The sequence below is a fragment of the Acyrthosiphon pisum genome, chromosome A1 (assembly GCF_005508785.2).
Source record: "Acyrthosiphon pisum isolate AL4f chromosome A1, pea_aphid_22Mar2018_4r6ur, whole genome shotgun sequence".
In the NCBI taxonomy this organism is placed as follows: Eukaryota; Metazoa; Arthropoda; class Insecta; order Hemiptera; family Aphididae; genus Acyrthosiphon; species Acyrthosiphon pisum.
This window is the reverse complement of record NC_042494.1, coordinates 64,890,704-64,915,830: the sequence shown is the minus strand read 5'-3', so window position 1 is coordinate 64,915,830 and position 25,127 is coordinate 64,890,704. Positions and strand designations below refer to the sequence as shown.

At 30.6% G+C, this 25,127-nt stretch overlaps 1 protein-coding gene across 1 annotated transcript in view; it reads right to left on the bottom strand.

Moving 5' to 3' along the window:
* The window catches only part of LOC100571486, a 59,436-nt gene that overhangs the window by 5,659 nt on the left and 28,650 nt on the right, over positions 1 to 25,127 (bottom strand). Inside the window, exons 4-10 of the mRNA XM_003244528.4 lie at positions 10,744 to 11,021; positions 8,613 to 8,828; positions 3,381 to 3,697; positions 2,960 to 3,163; positions 2,523 to 2,708; positions 1,213 to 1,642; positions 786 to 1,001 (exon numbers count right to left, since the gene is read on the bottom strand). Coding sequence (XP_003244576.2) covers positions 786 to 1,001; positions 1,213 to 1,642; positions 2,523 to 2,708; positions 2,960 to 3,163; positions 3,381 to 3,697; positions 8,613 to 8,828; positions 10,744 to 11,021 — 1,847 coding nt within the window. The remainder of the gene's footprint in view (positions 1 to 785; positions 1,002 to 1,212; positions 1,643 to 2,522; positions 2,709 to 2,959; positions 3,164 to 3,380; positions 3,698 to 8,612; positions 8,829 to 10,743; positions 11,022 to 25,127) is intronic.

Sequence of the window (25,127 nt, the reverse complement as noted above, 5' to 3'; positions counted from 1 at the left end):
TCACGCATGTCACGGAGTAACACGCGCACATTATATCAGTGACACGCCAATTTAAAATATAATTCATAATTTTTACTTCACTTTCCAAAAATTATTGATAATTTGAAACTATCTTTAACTTATTATTGGAATATATCGAAAGATATTGTAATCTGTACTTTCCATTTCCTAAGCTCGTAAACGATTAGATTAGATTATCAATAAATTGGGCGTGGCACTGAGGCAGTGGGTCACGGTGAGTTATAAGGAGCGGTGTGATCACTTACTGACTTAGATCAGATGGAACGATTAATTGTTGCTCGATTACATTTCGTGATAATAATAATAATAATACTTACATAGTTTTACGTTATTAGTAATCGTTGTCTAGTGAAAACTTTGCCCTGGTTGTGTACCGCGCGCATTTGTCGTTACCACGTTAATATCTAATAACCGTAAAATGAAATTTTCGACACAAGGTCAATATTCCCGTTGGGATTAATGTAAATAATGAAACGGGCCATTTAACTGATGTAATTGAACTAACTTAATCGTTTGTAACAATTAAATTGAAATATCATCTTTTTCCGTAAATAAAATATACTTTGACTCTAATATGCTCGGTTCACGAACTCACGTCAAAATGTACTCGTCAGAACCCACTGCCGCGTCCTACGTATGTCATTTTTTTTATTATCATTATTGTTATTATAACACCGCGATGAGTATACCGTGCAGGATTATCAGCTATAAATATTTTATAATAATAATATGATATTAAATATAGAAATATTTAGGTGACAAACCTCGACTGTGTAATACGGGTCCGGACAGACGACTGTGTGGACCGTGTCGCCGGCGTGTACTATGAACCGATTGTTGGTCGGGCAGTGCACGTGTTGGGTATTGTTGGGCACCGCGTGCGACGAGTCCGGCATCGCCAATCCGGGCAACTTGGCGTACAGATAACTGTTGGTGTACTTTTGCTGGGTGAGTATGACGAAGTGGGATTCGCACGTGGTCTGAGAAACGATAAAAATTATGATATTATTATTGTTGTCGCGAAATGTAATATTATATAAGTCGACAACGCTCGAGTACTCGAAAATACAATAATATAGGTATGTAGAGACGAAGCGAAGAATAAAATAGGTATTATGATACATTAAAAAGGTTTTAGAGTGCATTACTGCATTACTGCAGTCATGGGTGCATCATTGTACTGGTACTTACGTTGTGATGCGAGTGGAATGTGAAATGGCCGCCAGGCCCGGTCAGCAAATTGCTCTTCACCTCACATCGTTTCGGCACCACCTCTCTCCTGACGAACTGCACGGTGGCCTCGAAGTAGTGGAGTCGGAAGTCTTCGGTGGAGTTCATGTTGAACACATCCCACACCATCGAAGCCTTCGAGCCCAACGTGACGAACGTGTACGGCAACAGGGACGTGTTGGTCGAACACAAACAGTGCCTTGGCACCAGCATGGTCTTCGGGCCGTTTACCTCGTCCAAAACACTCAGAGACGATCCGATGTCACCCACGCACTGTAAAGTACCTCGGTCTTTGTTCAAACGGCTATAACAACTCCGATCTCCCGAGCCGATCGTAAGTATTGTCACCTTAGCCACATCGCCGGGCTGTCCTTCCAGTCTGAATACGCAACTTTAAAACGGCATAAAAAAAAGTTAAGAACAATGACCCACATCGTTACAATATCGATGTGTTTGTATTTGTGTCAATGAAATTTTTGTAGTGTAATCAGTTTTTAATCGTTTGAAATCAATTATAGGCAGCCAGGCAGTGTAATTTGTGATTTTAAAACGTACAATTTTTTTATACGCAAAATATAATGGATCTATTATATTATATAAAATGTAGACAAAAATAAAAGTGAAGACTAACAAGCGTTATTTACTATTCCAGCTTAACCCCGTTTAAAGACAACTTACCGGGAATTTTTGAACGTTAATGGAATGCAAAATAAATATTTGCGACTGTAAGTTAAAATACATTAGCATGAATGCAAACAATATGAATATACGATTACAGTTGTTCAAACAAGAACAGAGAAAACATACATTTATTTAAGTGATGTGTTTAAAATAAAATATATTATATTAGGTAAAAGATTATTGTTCACTTTTGGACATTTGTTTTACGGTCGTGAAAACAGTCTAAATAAAATACATAATATATCCGATAAATATTCCAAATGTATGGGTGTGCGGGATGGTAACATTGATAAAAATATCTAAAGTTGAAACTCGAACAATAAAACCTCTTGTCAGATAAACCAATAAATTTTCGAGTTTCAGATAGAGTAAACGGGGTAAACTATTCGTATTGTATGGACTTGGACGATATAAGACTAACAATGATATAATTTAGGTACCTATTGTTCATGCGTAGGGTGGTATTATTGAATACAATTGCGCACCTAAGTATATTATATACCTACATCTATTCGTATATGGTATAACCGGTCTACCCGCTACATATATAATTTATAGTACGTGAATGTAATATTAAGCATTAAGTTTACCTTAAATTTTTATTGCCTCCTCTTCCGTAAAAGAATACGTTTTTCGGTGAACGGATGGCTATTGTACTAGAAGGCGAGTGCGTGGGCCTTCGGAAAATCCTGGAACACATACTTCCGGTTTCGGGCCACGAGCTTCCGTCCTGGTGCAGGTCGACGAATTCGTACAGAGCTTTAAACGATACCGGTCTGTGGAAAATAATGATGGCGTCAAAACGGTCGTTAGCCCCTTCTACCCCCTACTGTACAACACTATAACCACTGTTACTACCACCATCACCACTGCCAACTGACCGTGCGTAGACATTTTACTACAAAAGCAAATGGTCTAAGACACTCATCAATCCATCGATAAAAACGTAGCTTGTTCACTTTATATATTTATATACGCATGTGTTTATTATAATATGTGTTTATCGAATAAAAGATAAATGTCTTACCTGAGAGCCGTGGCGTGCTGTATGTTCAACTGGACAGTGAGCGACCGGGATGTGGACAGGAAACTCTCGGATAGCGTGCACGGACGCTGTTGCCGGGTCAACAGGAAATGATCGCAAGACCTTGGCGTTTGGCCGGGACAGTAGTTGGCCAACAGCATGCTGTTGTTGTGCTGGTACTCGGACGACGAGGCGTTTCTCGAATCACTGAACGATTATACATAATATGGTATTATTAAAGAATAGGCAATCGTACATCACGTCACAAACACTCATATAATATCACAATAGAGATTAAGGGCAAGCGTCATATGATTACATTATTGTGTACGTACACGACTGCACGCAGGTCGTAAACGAATACTTGTATAATATGAAAGAATAAATAATATGATATAAAAATATAACAAACAGTTCAACTCACCAGAATGGATGACAGGAAGAGTTTCCGTCCCACACCATCAGGTTGGTCGTACAGTCCCGGGTCTGAGGGCCCGTCACGTAGAACTTGAGTACGGATACCCATACCTTGTACCTGGGACCGGAGCCGGATTCACGATCCACCGGATATCCGGCAGCCGCGACACCGGCCGGGGTGGCTTGTAGATGATACCAGCACGTCGTGTTCTCCGGCAAAGAGTGGTAAGGCGCGTGCAACCAACCACGGCCAGTGTTCCGTATCCAGAATTCACACCGTTTGTTCTTGGTGTACTTGATCGATTCGATATCCACAAAGTGTACCTAAATAACCAAAGCATTGCGTATATTAAACACCAAAGCCCCAAACATGAAATAAAATTACACTATTTTTTTTCTCCCAATTTCAGTTTATTTTTACATTTTTTAATTAATGTTTGCGTGTATGATAAAAATAATAGTATATGCTAATCATTTGTCCGATCTCTTTATAAAATAAAACTGTATTTTAAATACTTACGTCATACAACATTTGAAATACATTTTTTTTAGGATTTATAGCATCATGAAATTATTTATTTTCCTTAGTTTTTAAAACTTTTTCATTTTGTAAGTACTAGTTTAATTACTGTTACTCTATATTTCTATTCACTTGATTACTACCTACATCAAAATATGTAATTATTTTTGATTGAACGCTGTTTGATAGAAATAATTAATAAAATAATGTTTGACTATACGTTTGTACATTATATTATAGGTACCTATTCTACATTTTGCATTATATTAGATATTAAAAATAAATATTTCCATTTTTGATGTAATTGAAATACGAATGCATCGCATTGTTCCATTGATTAACATTTCATTGTTTACTAGATACATAATATAATAATTAATAACCAATAACGATCATGTTTCATAATATATTGAATGTTCCAATAGGTACCTCCATTGTAAAATTAATTAACTTTATTGTTTGAAACCGTTTGTTGGTCATCTCATTCTTATATTCAAGTGATACCTATCATACATTTATTTTCAAGTGGTTTAATTCTTTAACGGATAAGTTATTCGAACCATAATGGATGATCAAGTTATACATCTAAACTGTATACATAGATTTATGACATATTTTTCTGTTTTTATAAATACGATTTTTAGATAGTTTACACCTAAATACACCAACACCATAGAGCACAACTTTTATTCGAAAAAAAAATATTTCAAATTCTACTTTTTATCAGCAGTCTTGCAAATAATTCATTAAATGTATCATTATTTTCTTTTAGTCGTTACTCATGATTGTTATGCATTTTGAGCGGAGGTATAAATTTTATAATGATGTGTATTGTAAGTATTTTTTTTCTACTTATTTCGTACTTGCATAATTTTTAGGACGGGAAAGTCTATGTAGCGCAGTCTATAGATTAAAAAATTAATACAAATGGAACTTTGAGAAAGTTGAGTAACTAAACCTTCACGAAAAAAATTCGTGAAATTTATGATATATATTTAATTAATTCTTAAAATGTAGGTACTTTCATTACTTTTTATTAAAGTTCAGAAAATATTATTAGAGCGTCTTTAAAATATATTAATCAATTATACTTAATACTTTATTGTATTATCATTTAACGTAGTATACCTACCTAGTATAATATATTCATATAATTTACATATTATATTTCAACTTCAATAGTAGATTAATATCATTTTCAAAGGATTATGGTCTTTTTGGGCTCTATAACAATACGCACGATTTGAAAACTTTGCCATGCCAGTATGTATATATAATATTAAGTATTATAATAATATTGTGCGTAGTAAATTTTGTTTTAGATAAAAATATTTCTTTATTTTTAAACAAACTTAATTAAATAGTTAGTTCAAAAAAACATTATTTAATTATCAGATTAAAATATACCTATAGGTTGTTTTATAGAACCAACGTGGTTTATTTAAGTTGTGATAAGTTGTATAAATTACTTAGCAGTGGAGTACCTGAAACGGCCACAACTCTTTGTTATTAAAAACTCAAACATTTACTCTGAATGGACGCAATTGCGTTATAATTTTTTTTTTTAATTTCAACATTAATCACGCCGCACAAGCAATCTACGAGGAAAGTATTGTTTCAATTTTGTAATAGTTATTTTTATTCGTCGAGATAAATTTCACGGTCTCGTTTTAAACTCAACATTCACCTTTTTGATAGGTATACGTGCATTTTGGAAGACGACAACCGTATTTACATAATGTAGAGTCCTATCTTGGTTTACTTGGATCCACATCATTTACTATTCAAGCGTGAACTGCGCTTGAAAGGTTTGTTTGTATTCTTTTTTTTTTTGAAAAGTATTTTCATAATATGCCTATACGGTCTAACGGGAAGATCCCCATCTCAAAAAGCAAAATAAAACATTTCGTGTTGTAAATGTTATCGCTTGGTCAAACATCTATTGAAATATCCTTAATTTGAATACACACTACAATATGTAAATATACTAGTACACCAACAGCGTATAGGATGTCTACCGATGAGCGGAAATTGATTTTTGTAATAAGTTGGATTTTCCGTTTGTATAAATATTCTAATGGAAAAGTTATCACGTGTTTTCATACACAGTAAGGTCTTCGTGTTTTATTTTTGTTTTTAAAAACATACTATTAGTACTGGCTTATAATAGTGGCTTTAAAATAAACACGATTTATTGATGATAAAATTCAATACGGTTCTTAATTAAATTACTATGTTGCTTTTCATCAAACAAAAACTATATAGTTGCCAATTACTTTAATCTTAATTAGGTACAAAAAATTGAATTTAGTCGTCATGTCCATTACGTATACCAAACAACAATATTTCGCCTTACCGTTATAGGTTAAGGGTTATGTTACCTCCTACATGGTTCCTCCCACTATACACTTACCTACTTATCTATAACGTATTTCCACATAATATGTAACAAACCACACTTGAAAAATATTTAAAATATTAAAATACTGGGAATACGAATACGACACTGACGGTGTATAATGTGTGTACCTGAATAGTCTAACTGATACGCCGTGTGACAATAATTCAATATGCATATTATTATTGAAATAACTTGACGTATAAATAATTACGAATATTATTACATCAGTTTATTAGTACTCTCTAAAGCAGCATAATATAATATACAATGTTGAGTAATTAAATAAAATGTCGTTGGAAAAATGTATTATATTATTATATTTATATAAAGTTAAAATTTAGGCCACAATGTGGCCGATGAATGCTACATACATAATGTATTATTACAAATTATTTAAATTTATAATATTATAATGGTTTAAGAGATACCTGAAAAATAGTCTCCAAGCTGGTAAGAAAAAAGGAAAAGCCTGGTCGAAAGTATATGGACTACAATTTAATATAAAACTTAATATTAATTATGATTATGATATTTTAGAAGAATTGTGCGTTTCAAAAATAAATACTTCCCAACAGTCACAGTAATATTTTATTATTATAAAATATTATGAATATAATAATATGTATGTACACTATATAAATAAATATATATATATATATAAGTGTAATATTATTGAAAACTAGATATAATGACGTATGTATTGTAATGTGATGAAAATCAATTTTTAAACCAATTCACAACAGAAGCAGACCACGCTTGCCACCCGATACCACGTCTTGGTCAATGTGAATGTAAAATCGTTTTGACACAATTATACTGCACGTCATTATACAGTTGTACACTTTTCTCGTGGTGCTCGTTATAGTCATTGGCGCTACTACACGAACCTTCAACAAATTTAAAATAAAAGGGGTGAAATATCACTGGAGTCAATTATCCCGGTTTCACCGATTTCGATATATTTCACGCCAAACCGTAAACGCGTATTTATTTCGATTTCGTGAAGCCACTCAAACTACGGCGCGACGTTTGAAATCGTTTTTTCTATGCACGGTGAACAGGAATTTAATCTTTAAAAGGAAAATGTATGATAAAAACTCGTAACAATAATATCCTATCAGATAAAACAGAATTAAAGTCGTTTAAATGGTTTTCGATGCGCGAGAATAGTATCAATAATCGTGTAATCAAGCCTATATTTAATCATTATTAAACTATTAGCAAATTTGCCACGCGTCGCTTGACTGGCCTCGCAGTTGTGTAGATACCGATAAAACTAATTATGAGTTCTGTTTACTTTGAAGTTTAAACTTTAAGACTAAAGTGATTTTATAATTTTATTATATTATTGTTCAGGAATTTTAATACATAGAATACGTGTAACTTCTTGAGTAGAGAGTGTATTTCCACTTAAACTTATAAATCCAATACTTCATAAGTACACGTACCGTTTACATTTATTAACAAAATAATATTTATCACATTTTTCGTTACTATATTATCTTTAATATTATTTTTTTTTTTTACAATATACGTATTTTAAGCGTAATATTGATCAACATTTTTACTCAATTATTATTTTAAAAATTGAATATTTGAAATAATATATCAGCTAGTCTAGACCATCACTTATACCTAAAATATTTTTTGTAAGATATTCCATGTATTTACTTCGTATGAAACTTATAAATTCGCTTAATAAGTACCTAATACGTTATGAAACGTAAAATATATTATAACGATGTATGCGAATATAGGATTTATATATTTTGTATTCTATTGTTTAAAAAGTTTAGATGAAACACATAAGAATTCAATCAGATATAATTATATAAACAAGTCAATTGTATCAACTTTACCGAATTTATAGCGTCATATATTATTAACTATTATACCTATTATGACAAAATTCATTGTTGTGAATTTAAATGCAATGTTGGCACGAATAGGGTAAAATCGGCTCGAATATTTAAAATAAATAAGTTTCAAACTTTCAAACGACAATTGGTATTCAAACTTTTGGTTTAATTTTGATATCAAGTATAATCAACAATGATCGTAATTATATTTTTTGATTTAAGTATATTGAGGGCATGTGAATAATATTTATAGCAAAAATAATTATATAATTATAATGTAGGTAGGCAGGTGAGTAATTGAAATGCAAGTGTGTGTATATCTTGATAACAAAAAATATAGATCAAAATACCAGTATGTATAATAAATGAATACGTCAGATTATTATTGTACTCATAGTGGACTGCATAATGTTCGTCAGAAATTAGCGTTAATATAAAGTCATTGAAATGTGTACTCACTTGTACTTGAAGTTGAAATCCGTGAAGTGGACCGAACGGATACATCAGAGTGCCATATGGTGACGTAGAAAACTGAACTAACAGTTCAGGCCCACTAGACGTAGTCACGGGCACAGTTTCACCGGATCCGCAGAATCTCAACAAAATCGGATCTCTAGTTGTGTATCCATCATAAACGGTCACAAAATCTGGTACATTGTCGCACTTGCTCCAGTCCTGTACAGATTTCTTTTTATTTAATTTTATTTAATTAGAAAAACATAAGCAAAATTGAAATACCTATATTTTGTTTGTGTAATAAATCATAATACATTAAACACTTTAAGATATAGCTGATATTTCAAATGAATTTTATTGATCATTACTCATCAGATAAAAAGTTCTGAAATACAAGGCAGTAAGGTTTACTATAGTTAACTTCCGGTTCTATTATTTTGTTTCAATATTCCTTTTTTGAGGATTTTGCTAAAAGTACACTATATATCACACGAAGCGCACAAAGTTTAATTTTTCAGCAGTTTAGCATAAAATTATTTATACCGAGTAATTTATTATTAAAAGGGTTCCATCGGGAAACAGCCTTATATAGGTTTATTAATTGCTATAACAATATTTAGCTGGAAACTGTTTTGTACCTCGAGTTAATTAACTCAAAATGGATTTAGCGTGAAAATAACAAGGTCAGAAAATGTAGTATTATAGTTGGTGAAATTGAACACTTTTGTTTGAATTTAAATATAAATCATTAAAGTTAAAACCTAATTTTATTTTTAAAACGTTGTCTTATAAACGAAAGGCCCACTTATACGTAATATTATATTCCACACAATTTAAAAAATGTATATTTTCCTTTATTGAATTATGTAGATTTAAATATATAGATATATAGGTTATTATAACGAATACGCTAAACATACCTAGTGATTTAGAATAATATATTATGAGTTATGACGCAAGTTCTTTCAATTTCCGACTATGTAGGGGATACGAAATTTAATATATAAGAGACTGATTTTTGTACGACAAAAACTTCACGGTAAAACGATAAAATGTCCCAATTTGGAACTCCCAAACCAAAAAAATGTAATCGAGTGTAACATAATTGAATAGGTACGAAACCGGTCGATTCATATCGGAAGATATTTTAATTTTTTTTATTTATATGAATTAACGCCATTCGGCTTTTTACAAGCAAGATATATAATAGGACATATTATATGTATATAGATGAACTAAATATAATAAATTGATGATAGTAATAATAAAGTAACAAACTAATAATATAAAACTATACAAACATTAATGTGGCCTTGGTACTAGAGATCTACTATTATTGGTAATGGACATCATTTTTATGATTGGGGAATTTTTAACAAAATTCGTTTTGCATATTGGCTGGTAAAAAAAATCTTGTGACCTAGTATTGCCAGGAATACGAATGCTGAGTTGTTCTAGTAGACGGGGGGCATCAATGAGCCCTTCTAATAATTTGGTAGTAAAGTTAATAGAGAATTTATTACGGCGCTCTGATAGTGGTTCCAGTTTCAGTATCGCATTAATAGGCCCATAATCGTGCAGGGGGGTGAGTAATGTTAAGACAGCTACCTGGGAAGCCAAGAAAACGATTTTGGACTTTATCAAGTCGTAAAATATCTTTTTTGTTATGTGGGGACCAAACAATTTAAAGAGCCATATTCAAGTAAAGACCTGACTAGCGCGTTATATAATGAGAGAAGACATTTCTTAGAGCTTAAGTTCTGGCAGTGGCGTCTAATGAACCCAATTACACGGAGTGCCTTGCATGCGATGAAATCGATACCTATGTGGTCGAAATCACATTAAATGTGAAAATATTTTAAAATTAAATATGAAATCATATTAATAGGTCGATTGCATATTAAAACTATTTCGTTTGTTTCGATGAGCGTCAACAACAAAATACGACGTAAATATATCGATGTTATCGCATAGATTGTTTCTTGTCAGTGATCGTCGTGATCATAATATTATCATGACAATATAATATTATTTACGTAAGTAATAATATATACTGAGACCCGATAAAACCCAATGACACACAAATATGGTTAGGTCATGGCCCTACAGCGATGACCTACACGGCTATCCATACCTTCCGTTCGACGGGCTTCGGGTCAGCTCCTTCGGGATTCGTCCGATCCGTTTTGATCGACACTAGACGGCTGTATGGCTGCGTGATGGATATTAGCGCCTGTTGGCCGTACGGTATCGTGTGTTGCCTGATCGCGTAGTAGCAAGTCAAGTTTCGTGGATACAGCCCAGGGTAGTTGGGTGACTGCAGCACGCACCTCTTCTTGTCGCAGTTGCTGAATATCCGCGAGCAGTAAGTGCCCTCCATGAGGTCACCCATGTGAAACGATTCATTTACTTCTACGGCACAAAGGTCCGAGCGTAAAGCGTGGGAAAAAACATGTAATAAAACATGTCGAATATAGGAAAATACGACGATATAAATTATTCAAGCCTCTGGCTGAGCGGGGGCATCGGACGCTGCCAATTCGTAATTTCTAAAAAGGCCGGTCAACAAAGGTTGTTTATTTTTTCACAAACCTACCTCTAATATTCAACCCTGTGATATTATTTCAGCCGAAGGTTTGTGTTTGATTTATGCGATGTATCAAAACAGTGACCGGCCATCACATACGTAAATTCTACACTATGCGCGTAGTCTTATAACTCATAATTAGTGTCACCCGATATTTCACACCAGTCTGAATCGATTCGTCAAGTAGTAAAAGATAAGTTATAGCCTATAGGTATATAGTAATTATTTAACGGTTATAGCTATAGTTTAGAAATAAAGTTACCGCTGTATCACGAGTTGCTCTTAAATTGTATTATTTAACTACTAAATGGAGATCTAAGTAGGTACCTAGTTAGGTGAAATTAAAAGTTACAGTGGTTAAATTAAGATTCATGGTGTTAAAGTGATGTAATTGTATCTTTATTTAGCAATAAATTGGTGTTGTTTTAACCATAATTAAACACACGAATATTTGTATATGATTTTAACACCAAGTCGTAAATACAACTGGTGTTGTTTTAAATAAATGCAGTATGTACAACTTATTATCTTCAATTTGACTGCAAATAAATGTTGTTTTAACTACATATAAATTAATAAACCAATATCATTTTTTTACTATTTGAACAACAATATGTATTGTTGAACTAAAATGGTAATTCAGTTACTCACTAGTGTTACCTTAACTATCCTCAACACATGATTTAAAATTTAGTTGTTCAACAATTTATATAAAAGTTAAATTAACAACTGATTTCTATGTGTATATGGTTCGCTGAAGTATATAATATTATTCGAACTCGACCAAGACGATGACGACGGTCATTTGTGCGAACTCCCGTTGTACATAAAATCTTTGTTGTATTGTTTTATGGCCGTTTCGGGGTCGTTTGTCATTCCGTCTTGAAAAGCGCAAAACGGACGGGTAGTGCAGCAGATTTATGTGCCAAACACAATATAACAGACAATCGTAGTCGTCTTAATTTAATATAAATGTTCTAACAATGGGTAATGGGAGTGATTACTAATTTCTGAAATATGGTATAATAAGCGATGGCGTATACACTGTACATGATATAAAAATAATAAAACAATTTAACAAATTTTCACAGAATTGGGGTGGTAAGTCATAGAATTAATTAAAAATATATCATGTATATTACTAAAAATTTAAATTTTTTTAGACATTTACTTTTTATTAATTGAAATTATTCTAATTTATTGGTGTTGCAAAAATATTCATACATATTGTGTTATATAATCTATTATCTATACTTATATTCAAACTAGACCAGCAGTCACTATTTAATTTAACTAACTATAATTTCAAATTTCTTATTTTATATTTTAAAGGACACCACAACACTACATTTATTTTTCATTTTAACTTATTGATGTAGTATGGTAGTACAAAAACTTCAAATTAAAAAATAATTATTCGACGAGATAATGAGAGTTGATGAATAACCGCGTGACGTCATAGAGCCGACGAGTGAGCAGCTGTCCATGTTTTACATGTAAAAGTAATTTGATTTGAACAATGATTTTAATAACAATGTAACATACGATAATATTTCAGAATTTTTTTTTTCATAACCCTAAGTATATTTTAATGCTTAAGACGATAATGAGATTTAAAATTTAATATATCTTGTTATTGCCTATTGTATACATATTATAAATTATAATTACCTAAGTAAAATTACTGAGTTCGAGACTTTTTAAAGAAATGTACTATAATAGTTTAAACTACTATGAAAAAAACTAGAAAGTATATCAAAACTATAACCTGGTCACCAGTGTCATAAACACAAAAAAAATAAGAAAATTTAACGATTCAAATCGTTGTATTAATCTAGACACTTTTATACGTAAAACATACGCCACCGTTCGGCTCGATGACGTCACACTCATAATTATTACAAACGCCTGTATCTCATTGAATAATTATTTTTAAAGAGTGAAACCCACACCATATTTATCAGATGATGACATTCTTTAAATCTAAGTAAACGTGTTTTTAGTTTTGTGATGTCCTTTAAAACTTAAGTGTAAGCCTCATTGAGAGTTATATTTTCTGATGTATTGACGTATAATTTGTTCAGGTTTTCAAATCTAACTCTAATTTTATTTTATATTATTGTGCACAAATACATCAGATATAGAACTAAATTTAGTAAAATCTTATTTTAACATGGTACCATCAATACAAAATATATACCCAGTATTTGGCTATAATATTACAATATGGGGAAAAAAAGGTGCCATTATACCATTGGAGGAGGTGCTTGGAACAACTTTGAGAAAAAACGATCAGAAAATATTAAAGTGCCCTGCCAGAAAACGGAACATAAAACTTCTGTTCTTTTATATATAAGTATGTAAATAACAACTGCATGAGGAACATACATTTTTATAAAATACTTGCGAAAAGTCCATTAAAAAAAAGTCAATAAATAAAGTAAATATATTTAACGTAAACAATTAAGACACCAATGACTTATAGTAGTTCAGGCAAATTTATAAAATAAAATAAAAAGTTTAAGTTTTAAGTTCCTAACAATCTAACAATATAGGTATATAGGTCATTGATTTAAATTTTAATTCATTCGATTTCATAATATAAATTGATTTGTCCCGCGAATACATTATACAATGTGTGCATTTTAACTGAAGCAATAATAATAATTTGGTCTACCGATATTTTGTTGAAAATCACAGTCAATATCTATAACTATTATTATTATTATTTGTATGTAAAACACCCTTACAATATGAAAAATAAATAAATACTAATAATCTATTCAAATTTCAACCGCGATATCAATATTAATTAGGCTCTAACTAATATCAAATAACAATCAACATATTTAAACAAAATATGCTTGTGCGAAAAACACCTCCAGGACCGTATAGCATATCAAGCGTTAAGCCATTATCGCAGGCTACTGACGAAAAAGTAAACACCCAAACTATCTGGTACACGGGGGATCGGGAACGGTGGGATTTAGTGGTACCTATATAAGTATATATACAATATTATATTATACGCTATGAATAAAACCCCATGGCTTTATATTATACACTTTCCGTACGGATATATTCATATTTTTGTTCGGTCTAAAGCAGATAAGCAGTATGTGTACAAAAAAAAATCCACACTGCCTTTAATTTAAATACAACGTATCCCATCGAAAAAAAAAGGTGGTTAATTTTAATCGACTTATCCGCATAACATGCGACGCAACCAATGTCCGTCATATTATGATGTACGTCATTGTACATAGGTATACAATAATAGCTCGTAACTAATTTAAACACGATAAATTAACAGACCGCAATTTGACCAAGATTATAATTTTAATTAAAATAGTAATTCGTATTCGTTAAATGAAAAAAAAATTCTATTCGAGTCCACTCGATCAATTACACTTGTAGGTATGTATAAATATTAAACAACGTTTGTAAAATTATGCGAAAACATTCAGATTGTGAAATGAGTAGAATATTATGCATAACGTTTGAATATTTTTATTAAACAATACCAAAACATATAATATTTTATTTGTTAGATTAATAAAACAAATATATAAGGCGTAGGATGTAAATTACGTTCACTACATATTATATTTATTTTTTGCTTTAAAATAAATATGTAGGTACCTCCATTATAACTAATTAATGTAAACGAGCAAATTATTGAGTGTTTGATTCTTGAACGTCTGTTAAACACTATAATACTTATACATTAGTTGTCATTGGGTAATTGCTCAAGTAAATTAATCGTATACCTATATCATCAAGTTCCTGTTAAACGGAAACAAAAGTACAGTTTGCATTCGCAGACACAGATTTCTTCCAAATTGTTTGATTTAGTTAATGTATGCACTGTGCACTAATGGCATGTTGTTCAAATAGTCCAAAGTTAAATTTGACAGTTGAACAAGCAGTATACTGTACAAGTACTCACCAAGTGTACGGTTACAAAAGTATGAATGTATAATACTGCCAAAATGTTAAAATATTCCTACTTATTACAGTAAATTACATTTTAAAAAAACAGGGAAACCCGCTGTTTTGTATAGTATATAAGTATCAAGTGTACCTCGTTTTTGAACAGGCGTTTTTCAAAGATCTGTTTAATTTAACTTCAATTTATAATAAATCATTGCATACAAAAAACTGAGGGGATAGCGAAAATCCATTTCTAAGGATATTCTATCATTTAATTATATTAGTTGTACTATAGGTACTACTAATAATGCGGTAGGTGTAAGTTTAACTAATTTTTGCCAAAATCATCGCACATAATATTATTAAATTATTGTTATTACTTATAAAGTTATATTAAGTCAATATCAACGAATAGTGTGTAAATAGGCCCGTGGTAAAAATAGTTTAAATTTAGTTTTAATATATTGAAAATGTTATTGTGTGTAGAAAATAATAATAAAAGGAATGGCGAAAAGTTTCAAGTTCCTGCTATTAATATATTTTTAATTTCAACAAAATAACTAAAGGAAAAAATGTTATTTTGCGTTTAAATATCCGGTTTTGTCAAAATTTGAACTTAAAACGCTTATAAAAATGTCAAATTTCTATAAACTGCTAAAAAAACACCAAAATATTTTGAAATTATCTAGAAAATGATTGTTTCTTTTTTTTTATTAGAAAACAAGAATATATACCTACAATCTGTAATAATATATTACAATAAATAATATGGGAGAGTATAAGTATACAAGACGGAACGGCATGATAGTAGGGGGGGGTCCAATGGCCTTAATTTAAAATAGAAAATTATTGTATAAATATTTATATAATAAAACAAGATCTATTTTGTCAAAAACTGGTAGGTATAGTGTAAATATTCTAGTTTTTCCCGATGATTTTTAAAAGCACCGGTAATTACTTTTAATCCCCCCCCCCCCTCTCAGTACAAACTACTAAATTCAATTTGTAACCAAGGACCACCGTCATTCAGTGACAAAGTTAAAGATTGAAACATTTTAGTGCTTCAAAAAATGATGATAGACAAAAAAAATACACATAATTTATTGTAAAACCAATACATTAATCTGTCCGCTCAGAAACCAGAATACAAAAATATAAATACGAAAATATAAAATTTAAATTGCATACTTAATGATAAAAAAAATAAAAACCAAAATATGTTTAGATTATATAGGGATTAATGTGTTTAAAAGATTTGCGACAACTCTGACGTGAGAGGTGGTTTTGGCCTCTTCAGCATTCAAAACGAATCTAATGGTGGGTTAATGCTATGGAAGTCCGATCACTATGATTGATGAGGAACGGCATTTAGTATTGTGCTATGGTTAGTGGTTACCATAATCATAATAAATAAACAATAAAGTTGAAAGACGAGATCATTTTATCGTTAGCGTTAGCACTAATATAATCAAATTAGAATATTATGAATATGCGTATATCTACCTATTATATATTTATACCGGAACACCGACGGTGATCCATTTAACGTGAGATAATCCTTATTTCAAAAACTATTAGAGTTTTATAAAGGTATATTTTTACATAATTTTAAGTTGTTAAAAAAATACACTACAGTAAGTTAACTATATTTATTACTAATTTTATCGTTTTCATTTTTAAAATTTTATTTTTGATGAGAATCGTCTATGGGGGCAGTGCAGGGACCGGCTGTTTGGCATTCCAATGTCACCACGCGTGAAACATGTAATACACCTTTAAAATAAAGAATAATCTTTCTTAAAAAATCTAAATGTTTTTTTTGATTATTCCATGTTTATTTCCTTTAATAAACCATCTTTTCCATTTTTGTGCATAGTTACTAAACAAAATAATTTCGACGTATCACATCAGCCAGGTGTCCCGCTATGGCTCTCTTTTTTTAATGACAACATGCATTTTTAAATTCTTATTTTTAAGCGTAATATTTTTGGGGTAGATCTATGCATAAAATCGAATTTTAGACAAGTAGTTTAAGAGTTGTGTATTTAAAGTTTTGAATAGCGGAGTGGTGTATTGTACGGGTGTATAATCCACATAATGCTTGCTACTATACCTACTCGGTTCATCTAATCTTTAAAATTTTAAAGACTTCTAACAAATAACATTTCTCAAATATGATTTTTATAGATTTAAATACTCTGAATAATATTTTGCTTCGGAATAGGAAATTAAAAATGTAAGTTATTGTCGTTCAAAAAAGTAAAAAACTTTTTAAAAAAATGGTAAAAATATACATTTTTCTAAAAATGTTATTTTTTAATGATTTAAAATTATGCAAAAGAAGTACGTTCAAAAACGTTTGTGTTGTATGTAATAATGAGTGGCCTAAATCAAATGGATCACTCTGTATGTTTAGCAAAAACAATAGAAAAATGTTATAGTCATGATAAATAATTACAAAATTTTAAAATATTAATAAAATAATTTATCAATGAATATAAATATAAAAACTATTATATATTTGCGTATAATCACTCATTATCTTCAACGTTTATAAAATTTTAAATGTACCCTCCTATAAAAAAGAATAGTAGGTACCTATACCTTTTTTGATATCCACGAACAAAATCATGCGATTTCTTTATAAACATAAATAATTGATAACTATTACCTGCTGTACCTAGAAATATTAAATCAAGAAAAATGTCCTGACGTATATAATTCATCAATTTTAAAACTTCAATATAGTAGGATACATAGAGTTTTACTATTACTTGGATTTATGCGCTGAACTCGATAATTATTAATTTTAACGTTACTACAATTTTTTAATATCGATTCCCATAGACTTTTAAATAGTTTTGATAAATAAATAATTACAGTATTTTTATTTGGCGTAAATAATTTATACACATAGCACCTACTATTAAACTGCGTAATACTTTTATTAATTAAGATTACAAACTGTATTATGTTTTTTATTTTGTTTACTCGCGCACATAATTTGACAAAATGTAATCTTTTCCGGCACGTTTTACATGAATACGTACTTGTACAATAATTACATACAATCAAGTTTATTAAGTAGAAAATAAAGTTTACCTTTAAAAAAAACTGAAGTATAACCTTTTATAAGTATCTTATGTACGTTTATACATCGTTTACATCCTTACAATTTTCACGGGCAAAAATGGATTGTCAATTTACCGCATTAACCGTTTGTAACGCATATTATAATATGTTTGATGTTTGATTATTTTGATGTATAATCGTTTATTAATTATTTAATAATATTTTCAAAATGCTCGTAGACCACGTTTTCGCATTATTTTAATTTGCTACATTTAAAATTCACTCTTGCACAGTTGTATAACCAGAGGAAACAGTGATGGAGAGTAATTGTAATTGTAATTTTAACTCGTAACATTTTTCCCGTTTTATATAAGTAAATATATTATATTATTACTGTACACACACAGATACAACGTACAATATCGTGCTTCACGTTCGATCTCACTTTTCATTATACATCCAAATCACTTTAATAAGCAATGTACGTTAATTAATTCGTCTTTTGTCGGTCCTTTCTCAAATGTCTGTATTAATAACTTATCAAGTTTAAAATTATGTTTAAGGGAAACGATTGCACCCTTATTTTTATTTAAGTTACGTACGCGTGCTTTAATCATTCATAATCACTTCTGACAGTTCCTAAGACCCATTAAGTCGACGTCAACTATCGGTTTCCCATATTATATACTTATTTATACCTAAATTATGGTTTTGACGTGTCTAAATATTGTGCTGCATACCAGTAATCAATATCCATGTATAAGTGAGTACATTATAAAATTTCCCATCAATGGATCGTTCATTTTTTTTTTAATTGGCAGACATGAGTTAATTACGCTTATAAAGTTATAGTCGAAACCTTACAGTACAAAACGAAACACGAATAATATAATTCATCGTAACTTTAGAAAATTATATATAATTACATTTCGCTGACTACTTTATTAAAAATTTCAACGACTTTTAATCATTTGACTGAGCGTTTAAAATTATTTTAACAGCTTTGACTAAACGACGTAGCACTATATGTCACGCTATACATCACCCGTTTTACTCAATTACATCTATTTATTTACTTTTAGTGGTGTATACTGTATACATACATAGGTACATAAATACATATATATATATACCTACTCATATACATTTATATATTACTATGTACCTACTGTTCCAATTTTACAGTAGTCACTATGGTATAGTTGTATATAATTACATTTGACAAATGAAATGTGAATGCCAGTAATAATAATTTACTAAATATATTAATTCCTCCATTTTATTTTTCGTATATATAGGTACCTATATTGTTTCAACGACTGGAATGCAAATACGGTAAAACGTGACGTCGACTTATTTGACACTGTAAAACGTGTACAACGCGTATATTCGATTTAGAAAATAATGTTTTAAATAATTTATGTAGGTACACGTGGTGAAAAGTACGTAAATAATTCTTAAACTGATGTCCGTTCCACATTTTTACGCGTACAAACTGTAAAAACTTACTTGACCAATAACAACAGTATACTGTATATATATACTGTATAATTATATATAATTGCGATGTTATGCAACTGCAGCACTGTGTATCGTACCGATACGTATGTTCTAAAATATTATAATATACATTAATAAAATTACTGGTGTACGAAAAAAAATGGAAATAATTACAAAACACAATCCTATTAAGAATTTATAATATTGAGAAACCCAAATGAATAAAAATAGTAATTTAATACAAACTGTATTCACTGAAATAGTGAATAGGTACTATAAAAAAAAATATATATATTTAATGAGCTTCTGACCCAATAGGTCTATATAGATCGGACGACTGTATGAGAAAAAATAAAAATACAAACAATAACGTAAAAAAAAAATACTAAAAATTACTTTTTTGTTCCCAAAAACGCAAATTTACTAAATAGACAACCATGGTCATTGCAATGAACGGCATATTAAAAAATAATTACGATTAGTATAAAATAATGGTTTCCATTTGACGAAATGGATTAAATTACATAAACCTATAAAACAACTTCCAGGTTATGATCGATGTTCATGAAATGGATATTCATTTCTTGAAAAATTCGATTTCACTATCACAGCGACACAGCTTTTCTGTAACACCCTATATATATTATGTCAATTGATGATTGATGTCCATTTAGAAAATTGTGTATACAGTCTAGTTGCAATAGCTTGAAATTAGAAAACCTTCATAACTCTAAGTTTTTTCTTGCCCCTGAAGTACATATTTTAAGTTATATTTTAGGTATTTAACAAGGAAAATACATAATCATAAGTCAAATTTATTTTTATCCCCGTTGAGATTAGAGGTATATCAAGACTCGAGTGTATATACATACTATACATTATGGTTTTATGATTTTAAATATTTTATAGGCATATTCTCATTTTCAAATCTATATACATAATACATATAAATACACACCTAATATAAATATAATGTTAAAAACGTGTCCAGACTCCAGACCTTAACTTAAGTAAAACAATGTAAACATTTAAATAGCCAACTGTAAATACGAGTAGATGTATGTTATGTATTGTAAATAATTTAATGGGCGGCCAATAACCTCGCAATGGCATATGCCTTAATTCATTAACAGAGTTGCGTGTTGTACCTAATTTTTAACGTAAGCAAAACTTGTCAATACACTGCAAGTATAGTTTGCAACTGTGACCGGTGGTGAAGCAGCATCAAATTTACTTTAGTGTAATAGGAAAACAAATCTACGATAATGAGTATAGACCTATTATATAATATTATATGATGAACGTCGATTTGCTTTCAGCGACGGTCCTCATATGAATATAAAATATATTTATATATAATAGGTGGTGCACTCTCGAACGAAGTAAAAATTTTAAAACCGTCTGCCCCCCCTCCAACAATCCCGCGGACTTGTAGACATAAATACTTATACCCTACGCAAGAATCGATAACTTCGTTATGCGTGGGTATAGTATGATATATATAATAGTGGGTAGGATACCATCTCTCTATAAGTTGTGGCGGGACACGTGCCGAAGATATTTGTGAAATATTCTGTGGGACGGCTATATGACATAACCTAAAAGTACATTGTCATAGTTAAAACAATATGAATTATTATAATATGTATACAGCTGATGGCAGCTGATAGGTTGAAGCGGCGGTGGCGATTGGTGTGACGACGACGACGATCTGCGCAGCATCTATTGTTTTACGTCAAGGCATATATGGCGCGTTTCCCCAGCCCGCCCCCCCTCCCCATCAACGAACGCGTGTATTTTCATATTGTATTTTTTCGCAAACAATAAGTGCGCAATTCCTGTGTGCGTTTTTCCTCGTCAGCCTGGAGGGGATTCGATCATAATTTTTCAAAATATTGCCACTTTGCCACGCACGTAGCTGTTTGCAGTCAGCACTCTGCTCAGAGTAAAAATTCAAATCGATATTATTGGCCGCAAATGAAAAATAACGAAAATTTGAATTCGTTCTGTCGCCGCCGGAGGTGAACATAATTTTTTTAGTAAAAATGAGAATAATACTGTAATAATTACAATTTTTTTTTTCAACAACATGAATTCTACACAAATTCTGAAAATCATTGCATCGTTTTACACGAATGGCACTTCAGTGATGTGCACAAATTTTTCGCAAAAATATTGCATTCAAATATGATAGTTTAGGTGTTAGAAATTGAGGATTGTTGAAAATTATCTTTCCATTCTTTTGCCTGTTATAGTGTGCGTGTGCCTTGTGTCGCGGTGCGAATAAATCCATTTGGCCCGCCCGACGTACACAAACTATGTTATTTTATGTTATTGTAATTTATAAATAAATATTTTGTACCGGGTCACGTGTAAATAATTTAATAATAAACATTGAATTCCGATAAAAAAAAAATGAAATAAAAAAAATACCGTAAAATATATTGAACTGCTGCAGGCAAGTTATTATTATTTCGTCGAAAGAAAAGAAATATAAATTTCCTACGTTCGTTTCGTAATTTGATGTAAGAACACGATAGTTTTATTATGACCAACTACAATATTAGGAGGTATACTTGATTATCCTGTATTGGTCCATAAAAATTAATTTCGCAAAGTAATCAAAATCCTAACCAATTATTAATTATCATCAACAAAATAGCTTTGTCTTACGGACTTTCATTTATATAACATACGTATATTATTATACTTAGACCTAATATTATATTACTCACAAATTTCTATATCTTATACAAGGTAATCATTATAGTTTAAACATTAACGCTACGCATCTATGACGATGAAAAATGTCAACCGTCCTTTTTAAAACACTTTGACATATTTCATTACGACCCTTCATAAAAATAATGAAACTTTTGTTGGTGATTCCGTCGAATGTCTCTAGATATAAAATCAAGCTACGATAGGTTTTGATCACCACGACTTTTGAACATCGTTTGTCAGTTTTCCGCCCACACAATGAACATTAATATTCATAAATTCCTGTACACATTATACACCCATAATACACGTGACTTTACACAAAAGCATTTCCGTTTATTATAACTTATTTCAATATTTACGCGTGTACCTACTTCAACAATGTTTACGTTAGAAATTATGTCGTAATACTCGTAAGTTATACACAGTTATTTGTCCCTTTCAACTACACCTAATATAATAAATCGCAATCAGATAAATTATGAGGCCACGTAATTGTGGCTGTAGTTGGTTGTTGTTTGGCCGTTTACCTGCCAATATTGGTCTTTGGTTTAGTGTTATATAAGGACGGTTTTCGATGTATACAATATATAGGTACAAGGACGAATTCGGAATCGCCACAATAGTTTTTAACAATTAATGCGCTAAAGCGTACAGACGATAAATTTAAGTTAATTAAAAAGTTAACCTCTACGGAAACTTTTAATGGGCTGCAGTAATAAACATTAGCGTAATTACGGCTTATCAGCGTTTTTACGGTAACTTTAATACGCACAATTCGAATACTAAACGGAATATATGTTTTTATAGCGGCAATTGACGATTAATATTGATTACATACCGTTTCGATTTCGTCAGTAATAAAAATATATAAGTCTCTTGTTTCAAAGTGTGTATTTATTGCGATTACTCGTCGGACATTTATCACGCGTGCCACGGTCCAATAGTCGGGCCATACCGCCGTGTAAAGACATATACACCGACCGTTTATGTATACATTTTAGCCGTTTCAATAATCGAGACGTAATACACTGGATTTGCGCGATTTGCGATGATACTGCGTAACACATCGACCGATTAATAATGGACCAATGCCACCCACATACGTGACCCACCCATCCCGTACAGCACGCGTACGCGCGTGGCCACGGGGATGGAATATTATCGTCAATATTTCAGAATTCCCAGCGTTAGCGATTTAAATCACGTTCTCTTGAACATAGTAATAATGTAGGTATAGACGGATAGGATTTTCATCATTTTTGCATTCTTTTTTCTACAAATGCTACAAAATGCGAACCGAACTAAAACATTTTATTTCACTACTATAATATGTAAAATGATTCAGAATAAAAAGTAATTTTTATTTCGCATTTTTTTGTATACACATTTCATATATTTAAGGTAATTTTAATTTTTTACATTTTATGTATGTATGTATGTATGTATGTATGTATGTATAACGTATGTATTTATGTATATGTGTATGTATGTATGTATGTATGTATAACGTATGTATTTGTATTAGATAGGTACGGGCATCTTGTACTTAGAAACTAAAAAAGAAAAATATGTATGACGTTTTGTCTTATGCATTTGTATATTCATTTAATCTCGTCTTAAATATGTATTTATTTTTTTAACCGGATGCGTATATACAACTTAAATTAATAATTCACAATTACCTACTTCGTTTGATAGAGAAAAAGATAGAGTTTGTCATTAGGTTTTTGATTCTAAAATATAAAATGTCAAACGAACCCTATACCAACGATGACATGAGTTAATTTAAATTTCTTGGTAATTTCCTGAAGTAATTTTTTTTAGATTTTTTACACAATTTTTGCATTTTTTCAAGGCATTTTTGGCCTGACAATATATCGTAGGTACAGTGGATACTTAACGATGTTTCGCGCGAGGTGGAATTAAAAAGTCCGTGTATCGCAGTTTTCGGACGATGGTGATATTAAGTTGTAAAGATAACATATTAATTATTATTATTATTTATTAACAATAGGTATTATGTGTGTAGTGCGTAAACAATTAACATATTATAACGTTAAATACTTAAATATCATTATAACTAGGGCTGGGATTTATATGTAATAAAAAACCAAAAATATGTACATATCTATGTAATTAAAATTGCCAAAATATGTAGTATAAAATAAAAATATGTACTACGAAAAATTTAAAAAATATGTTAAAGTTTTAAATTAAAATACAATTCTAAATAATTTTTGAATAACGGGTACAATTTATTGTTTTTTATGTCTAATTAATTCAATTTAAAAAATATAATATTTTGTGGTAAAAAATTAAAAAAATATGCAATAGTAAAAAAAAATGTTGTTAAATTGAAATACAATTGATGTTTAATCAATTTAAAGTGAAACAATGACAAACCATATATTGTTTTAAATTTTCAAAATTAAATGTACAGCGATTTGGTCTTAACACTGACTTAGTCAGTAGATTCATCAATAGAAACCCAAATAGGACCATTTTGAATCAAATGAATGAACACAAGAACTGGTAGTCTGATAGGTACTGTTGTAAATTCGTAAGTATATTTTGTCAAATAATTGTTGAATATAAAGTATAATCTAAGATCATCAAGGTATGGATATCGAACAGAAATACATAAGATAAACTAAAATCAAGTTATTAATATTTATTTTAACCTACTTATTTCCTATATACAT